Here is a 7328-nt window from a genome sequence, read left to right as displayed (position 1 = left end):
TGTGTGTGTGTGTGTGTGTGTGTGTGTGTGTGTGTGTGTGTGTGTGTTTGTGTTTGTTCTTAGTTCCGACTCGGCCGGGTGGCAGAAAGGAGTCATATATGCAGATGGCCAAAACCTCGCACGGCTGCTCATGGAAGCTCCCGCCAATCACATCACTCCTACTGCTTTTGCCAACACCATCGAAGAGAAATTAGCGCTGCATGCTGAACGAGTCACAATAAATAAGAGGTCTGTGAATCATTCATCATTACTGTAGTGTCCCAATTATGTCAGTACTCAGAAAACAACAACAAAGCATGCGGACATGTGAAATACAGAACATTATTTTGATTTGTCGCACTGTTGAACGCCGTCTTAGATGTGTGTGCTCTTTAATCGTCCGAGTTAAGGCATTTTGGGACACGTAAATGAATGGATGTTGAACAACATTTGACATTTTTGCTCTTTAGACCAAGTGATTATCAACCAGAAAACAATGTAACAATTATATAAACAATTCTTGATAGCCGTTCAATCGAAATATTCTCTTAAAACAAGGTCTTCTCTGATTATTGCTCCTTTTTTGCACCCTGAAGAGTTTTTATCTCATAGTTCCTGTGTTTCTGTAGATCTCAGGCCTGGATAGAGCAGCAACAGATGGGAGCGTTTCTCAGTGTGTCTAAAGGCTCAGAGGAGCCCCCTGTCTTCCTGGAGCTACACTACAACGGTTCTCCTGACAGCAAGCAGGCCCCACTGCTCTTAGTGGGCAAGGGCATCACCTTTGACAGGTAAACCATAATAATACACACTCAAGCCCATTAACTCACATAAAAAAACTTTACAAAGCTCACATTAATGCTGTTTTGGCTCCTCCTTGGTAGTGGTGGTATTTCTCTGAAGCCGTCTTCTTCTATGGATGCGATGAGAGCTGATATGGGGGGAGCTGCCACCGTGTGTGCGGCTATCGTCACAGCAGCAGCTCTGAAACTACCGGTCAACATTATTGGTAAACGTTTTGACAATATGGATCCTTCAACTTCATTGTTTTCTACCATAGATTATAAATTAGAAAATCTACAAATATCCAGAGTCCATAAAACCCCACGATTGACTTAAAAAAATGTTTTTATAACTTTGAATCACCGCATGTACTTATTATTGATGTTGTAATGACTCAAACAAATCTCTTAACCTGTCTGTTTCCACTGGTTGCAATAAATCAGGTCTGGCGCCCCTGTGTGAGAACATGCCCAGTGGAAAAGCTACTAAACCAGGTGATGTTGTCACGGCCAAAAATGGAAAAACAATCCAGGTGGGTGGAACGAACCGTTACGTGAGTGTGATACGTTTGTGCACTTATATGTGTGTATACAGATGGACAGGTTTTATTGTCGTTTTGTACAGGTTGATAATACAGATGCAGAGGGCCGACTGGTTCTCGCTGACGCACTGTGTTACGGACACACTTTCAACCCCAGAGCCATCGTCAATGTTGCTACGCTAACAGGTGGGATTTTTTACAGTGGGTTTCTTTACACAGTGACAGTTGGTGACAAGAAACAACTATTTAAAAAAAAAAAAATCTTTACATCATGTTATGATCTATTTCAATTGATCTTTTGTTGTGGACCAAACAATCGGACTGAGCCCGTCTAAAAAGCTGGTTCTCAAGGAAGAAACTGTCAAAGAATCTGTATATAATGCAAAATCATGATCTAATCATGGATACACTGATACATGTCAGGAAGTGAATGCAGGCATTTTGCGTGCTACATCAGAAAGTAAGAAGGAGTTTAAACAGAGGTGTGGTGGAGGTGTTTGCTTCTCCAAGCCAAGGTCTGTATTCAGTAGTATAACCGCAGCGTCCCCAGTTCAAATCTCACTAGGGACCTTTGATGAATAACATTCCCTTCCCTCCCTCTCCTTATCTCCTGTCTATATCCTGCCGCAAAAAGAAAAATCTTTAAAAAAGGTGTGTTGTGGTTGTGTAATTTAGCCTTTCCTCTTTAAAAAGTAAAGAGAACTGTAACGATCGCAAAGTATCTATAACCCCTCAAATCACGGTACAGGATGCCTCTTCTTCATCCTGTTTTAACCTGTCACTGTGTTCTTATTCATGACCTATGAGGTCCAGTTGTAGTCTTAATCATTAGTGCTCATGATGCAGGGTGACAATAAGTCAGCATGAACATGTTGGGGACCAACTGAAGTGAACTACAAGTTCTGATAATAAGATAAGCAAATATAATTTGTAAGTTTTAAACTGTGTCTTCTTTTGTCTCCAAGGTGCGATGGATGTAGCTCTTGGCTCAGCTGCAACTGGAGTGTTTACAAATTCTGACTGGCTCTGGCAGCAGCTGCAAAAGGTATTGTGTATGCACAATAAACATACTCGCAACCTCTCAGTCCATCAGCTCCTGTGTTGACTAAGTGTGTGTGTGTATGTGTATTTGCAGGCTAGTGTTGTGACAGGTGACAGAGTGTGGCGGATGCCTCTGTTCCAGCACTACACCAGACAGGTGACTGACAGCCAGCTGGCTGACCTCAACAACGTCGGCATGTACAGCCGGTAAGTATCTCGCTACACTAAGTGAGTGCCTGAAGACATCAGAGGAGTCCAGGTTCTTCATTCGTGTATAACCGAACTGAATAATACAACCATATTAGAGTGTTGAACACTTTGACATGAGTCTGGATGTTTTGGTTCTTCAAAACTGGTTTAAAATTCATCTTACGATGGTTTCAACTCTTCTTTGCCTTTATTTCAAACTAAGGGTGCATTATTAGCCTGAATGGCTAGTGGCTTTATTTACCTGAATCTCACAGTGTGTCTTTGGTCATCTTTCTAGTTCCGGCGGTGCATGCACAGCAGCTGCATTCCTGAGAGAGTTCATCACAGCCCCTCATTGGGCCCATCTGGACATCGCAGGTGTGATGAGCAACAAAGATGAAGTTCCCTACCTGAGAAAGGGCATGTCTGGAAGACCAACACGTACACTGGTGGAGTTTGCTGCCGGATTGGCCCACAGTCGCTGAGAGATTGACACAAATAGCAGATCGGACACAAGACTCTCTGACTGTGAGCGGCTTCTATTCAACCCTGATCCCTCAGCAATGGCCAGGTTTAGAAGTCGAAAATGGACAATATCGTATCCATTGAAGAGCTCAGAAAATGTTGGCAGGGATTCATTGCTGTATTTGTTTTTAAACTAACGTGACTGCCACAATGTAATACAGGTTCAGTGGATCCCCACACTGCTGTGATTTCAGCTAAAAACAACTGAAACTTTATAGTTCACATAATTTATGTTGTAGAAAATAAACTCTAATGAATTATGTGTGTGACACATTTATAGTCTCTATAGCTCTTTCGTCGACACAGCACCGATGCACACTGGCTCACACCCAAATATTACACCCTTATATGATTTTTTTAACACCTCATTCCAGAATCATGGGCATTAATGTGCTACTGTAACTGCATCCACTCTTCTAAGAAGGCTTACCAACAGATTTTGCAAACTGGCTGCACTGATTTGCCCCGATTCAGCCAAACATTAGTGAGGCTGAATGATGATATTTGGGAGTTCGTCCAAGATGGCATTCGTCCCAAAGGCCAGTCAAGTTTCAGACTTTGAAAGCAACTTCTTTATGGACCTCTCGTTGTGCAAAGGGGGCGAGTCAGTGCCTTCCCCAAACTGTTGCCACAAAGTTGAAAGCACGCGTTGTCTTGGGACTAAACAAAGCAGCTTGTGTCCCCTCATGAGTTGTGAGGAGTCCTTTCAACCAAATAGTGTTTTTTCCTTATTAAATTGCCTCAGATTCATACTTTGTAGAAGCCCAAAGAGTTGAAAAGATCCACTATTGTGCACGAAATAATGCAGGGAAGGGAAAAGAGTAAAGAAAAATAACCTTTTTTTGTAATATGCTTTAATGTGGGACCAAAATTACTTTTAACAGACACCAGCCAAAGCATGAAAAACGACAACTGGGTTGTCCCCGGTTGTCCCGAGAGCGCCGTCCCTCTGTGTGCGCATGTGCGGACTGGGTAGAGCGACCAAGATGTCGTCGTCCATGAGTGGGATGTTCTCCGGTCAGCAGCCCCCGGGCCCCCATCCCGTCGGTGGTCCCGGTGGACCGGGCCAGCCGGGCTTCCCAGGTGCAGCTACTAGAGCTCCGGGAAACAACACGCTGGTGGACGAACTGGAGGCTTCCTTTGAGGTAAAGCTGACGTTAAGAGGCTAGCGTCCTTTAGCTGAGTGTGCTAACTGTTGTTAGCTTATTTAGCTAAGCTAGGTGATGTTTAATGTTTAGCATTCGCTGGTGTTGTTAAAATACTGCAGTCGCATATGGTAGGACTATGGGAAGAATATTTTTTTTTATTTTACCACGTCTCTATTGAGTACATAATTATTATAACTTTAAAATATAGCAATAGATGGCATTAAACTAAGTGAGCTAATGAGCTACGTGGCTATCAGACTAACGTTACTCCAGTCTCTTATTTCAACACTTAAAACACCCACAGATGTTGACAGCTGACACGAACATGACACATTTAAACATTCCTCCCTACACAACATCACTTTACTCCATTTAAATCCAAAATACCTGCTTCCATAAACCAAAGCAGCTAATTTTTGATTCAGACATCATTCATTTTTGTTATTTACACCTGTGCTTTTTATACTGTGACATATTACTTTACTAGTCCACACAGCCCTGATCGCAAGCCCATCCAACACCTTTGGTATGAACTTCAACTGTGAGCCGTGTTCAACAGTCACACACAGTATGAGTGTAGGAGGTCAACATAAAGTATATAAAAACCTTTTATATACTCGAATATTTACATCTCCACTATCCCATAAACATCTTTATCATGGTACAGACTATGTAGCATATATGGTCAATTCTGCAGGATGTTTCTTAGGCTAAAAAGCTGGTTTCAATCAAAAGATTCTCGCGGCAAATTCACCCAAGCTGTGCACTTTTCTTTAGGCATGTTTTGCATCCCTGGTGAGCCAGGACTACGTTAACGGAACTGATCAGGAGGAGATTCGAACTGGTGAGTGAAACGTCTAATTCATTATTTTTTGTAGTTTTAGTTTATCTCCTATTGTGATCTGTGTATTGACGTTCATCTATTTGTCTGTTGATTGTAGGTGTTGACCAGTGTATACAGAAGTTTCTGGATGTGGCTCGACAGACGGAGTGCTTCTTCTTACAGAAAAGGCTTCAGTTATCTGTGCAGAAACCAGAACAGGTGGTGAAAGAGGTACATTATTATACTGACTTGCATTCTTATTCATCTCGACTTTTCGATCTTTTTAAGTGGTTCTCTCCAACTCCTGTCCACATATTTCCCCCTCTGTGTAAATGCAAAATGAACTCTGGAAGATCCCAAACTCCTTGTTGAGATCCACTAGCTAGCTGTGCTATATCCAGACTTCACTAGCTTTGCCTTTATTTCTTAGACCCGAATCTGTGACATGCTGTCGGTGTTTACGTATTATGCATTTCTCTCCATTTGTTAATGTGCCTTCTCTCTTCTCACCTACATATTTTTTTTCTCACTTCAGGATGTGTCAGAGTTACGTAATGAGCTACAGAGGAAAGAACTGCTGGTTCAGAAGCACTTGTCCAAACTGCACCACTGGCAACAGGTTCTCGAGGACGTGAGCGTTCAGCACCGCAAACCAACAGAACTTCCTCCTCCTGGACCGCTGGCCTTTCTAGAGCAGGCCTCTGCCAGTCTGCCCCCTGCCCCTTTAAAACCAAGTTAACACACCAAAGTTACAGTCACATTAGTCTTCTGTCTAATTACATTGTTTACACCCAGAATGGAATGTTGAACTCTGACCTACAAGCGTCTGTCAGTCGCACCGAAATGGGAAACTAATTTGTTTGCGTTCATCCATCATATAGGCTTGATTTGAAGCAAGATGGAGCAAATATTTGCAGGACTTAGGTACAATCGCATTACACCTAACTGTCACTATACACACCACGTACATATCGTGTGATGCCCGCTCTCAAGTGTCAACCTATAAGAAACTGAAGAACAGTTTGTTTTCACTCTCCAGCTGTTGGAACATCATGACGTAGATCATTTTATTTCTGTATTTTGTTTTATGTAAATATTCCTATTGCCGACTTTTTTTTACTGTAAAATAAAAGTATTTTGACTCTGGACTAAAGTCTTTACTATGTTTTTCTATTTGCACAGTGCATCATTTTTGTCTTTGAAAACAAAATGTAAAGGGGCATTCCACCAATTTTAGACATTAAGATGAGTTTACAAGTCATGGAGAGTTGTACTCTGAACAAACTGTTTTATAATGTATTTTGTAGCTCTGGAAGAGATATTTGTTAGATCTGAAAAAACAAACCCTGTTGTTGCAAACTGAGTTTAAAAGATGGGGGGAATTTGCCAAGCAGAGAGGATCTGACAAAAGCCATTTTGGGATCCAGCATTCTGGGAGCACTACTCATGAGTAAAAGTCAAGATCCTGCCTTCTGCTGCTTAATTATTTGTTTTAATCTTTCTCACAAGTTTCCAAATTTAGTGGAAATGCAACTAAATCAGTGGATTACTCATTTCATAACTTGTCCTATAATTTTAAATATTCACATAGGTATATAACAGTGGAGTCTTGACATGTGTAAAACCATGCTAACAGCTTTAATATTCCATGTGACTTCTGTATGAAATCATGACGGAGAAAAGACTTCAGATAAGCGGTGTCTGAGCCTCCTGACAGCCTGTTGTCTCTAATGCATTCAGCGTCTTCACACCACAACAGACTTGTTCTCCGCAGCTTCACAGCTATCGCCCGTCCACGGACAGCACAGCCAGACACAAACCTTCACAGATGGACTCCAAAGACAGACCAGGGGTCTGGTCTTGACATGATCAAACAGGAGATTTATTATTGCATTTTCAGAACTCCAGATGGGCTAGTCTTCTATTTATACATTTTATATATAATATTAACTTAATGTCTGAATGACTGAATCAGCTGTAGTTGTGAAAAAGATCTTGTTGTGCATCCTCTAGTTGCTCATAATGACTTAAATTTCTGAGACACCAATTCAGAATTTTGATTTATAAAATCTTAAGAGATAGTAAATCAAAATGTTAAGTTTATGAAAATTATGACACAAAACAAAATCACAACAACTGAGTCAAAGTTAATAGACGTCAGAATTTTGAGATACTGAAGACAAAATAGGAGATTGTAAATCAAACTTGTGATATATATCAACGTTTTTAATTGCCAAGTAAATAAGTTCTGAGATATTAAGACAAAATTATGAAATATGAAGGTAGTTAGTCAACATTGCAA

At 41.1% G+C, this 7328-nt stretch overlaps 2 protein-coding genes across 2 annotated transcripts in view; both read left to right on the top strand.

The window, feature by feature from the left end:
• Positions 1-3712, top strand: part of lap3 (leucine aminopeptidase 3) — a 6256-nt gene extending 2544 nt beyond the window's left edge. Inside the window, exons 6-13 of the mRNA XM_031863401.1 lie at positions 64-228; positions 609-767; positions 861-985; positions 1203-1291; positions 1384-1486; positions 2266-2345; positions 2436-2548; positions 2829-3712. Coding sequence (XP_031719261.1) covers positions 64-228; positions 609-767; positions 861-985; positions 1203-1291; positions 1384-1486; positions 2266-2345; positions 2436-2548; positions 2829-3015 — 1021 coding nt within the window. The 3' untranslated portion in view covers positions 3016-3712. The remainder of the gene's footprint in view (positions 1-63; positions 229-608; positions 768-860; positions 986-1202; positions 1292-1383; positions 1487-2265; positions 2346-2435; positions 2549-2828) is intronic.
• Positions 3713-4003: 291 nt separating this feature from the next.
• On the top strand, positions 4004-6888 carry med28 (mediator complex subunit 28). The gene is made up of 4 exons (XM_031863402.1): positions 4004-4200; positions 4981-5047; positions 5145-5257; positions 5562-6888. The coding sequence occupies exons 1-4, from the start codon at positions 4015-4017 to the stop codon at positions 5763-5765; spliced, it is 570 nt and encodes a 189-aa protein (XP_031719262.1). The 5' UTR covers positions 4004-4014; the 3' UTR covers positions 5766-6888.
• The last annotated feature ends 440 nt before the right edge of the window (positions 6889-7328 follow it).

Source organism: Anarrhichthys ocellatus, unplaced genomic scaffold (assembly GCF_004355925.1).
Source record: "Anarrhichthys ocellatus isolate YVR2014 unplaced genomic scaffold, GSC_Weel_1.0 scaffold28, whole genome shotgun sequence".
Taxonomy (NCBI): Eukaryota; Metazoa; Chordata; class Actinopteri; order Perciformes; family Anarhichadidae; genus Anarrhichthys; species Anarrhichthys ocellatus.
This window is presented reverse-complemented; position numbering and strand designations above follow the sequence as displayed.

What these genes read in the sequence shown, in the direction of transcription:
- med28 (XM_031863402.1), top strand. Translation starts at nt 4,015, where the DNA reads ATGTGCGGACTGGGTAGAGCGACCAAGATGTCGTCGTCCATGAGTGGG. An exon ending in AACTGGAGGCTTCCTTTGAG is followed by an intron (nt 4,201 to 4,980) that starts GTAAAGCTGACG and finishes ACTTTTCTTTAG; the next exon opens with GCATGTTTTGCATCCCTGGT. An exon ending in TCAGGAGGAGATTCGAACTG is followed by an intron (nt 5,048 to 5,144) that starts GTGAGTGAAACG and finishes TGTTGATTGTAG; the next exon opens with GTGTTGACCAGTGTATACAG.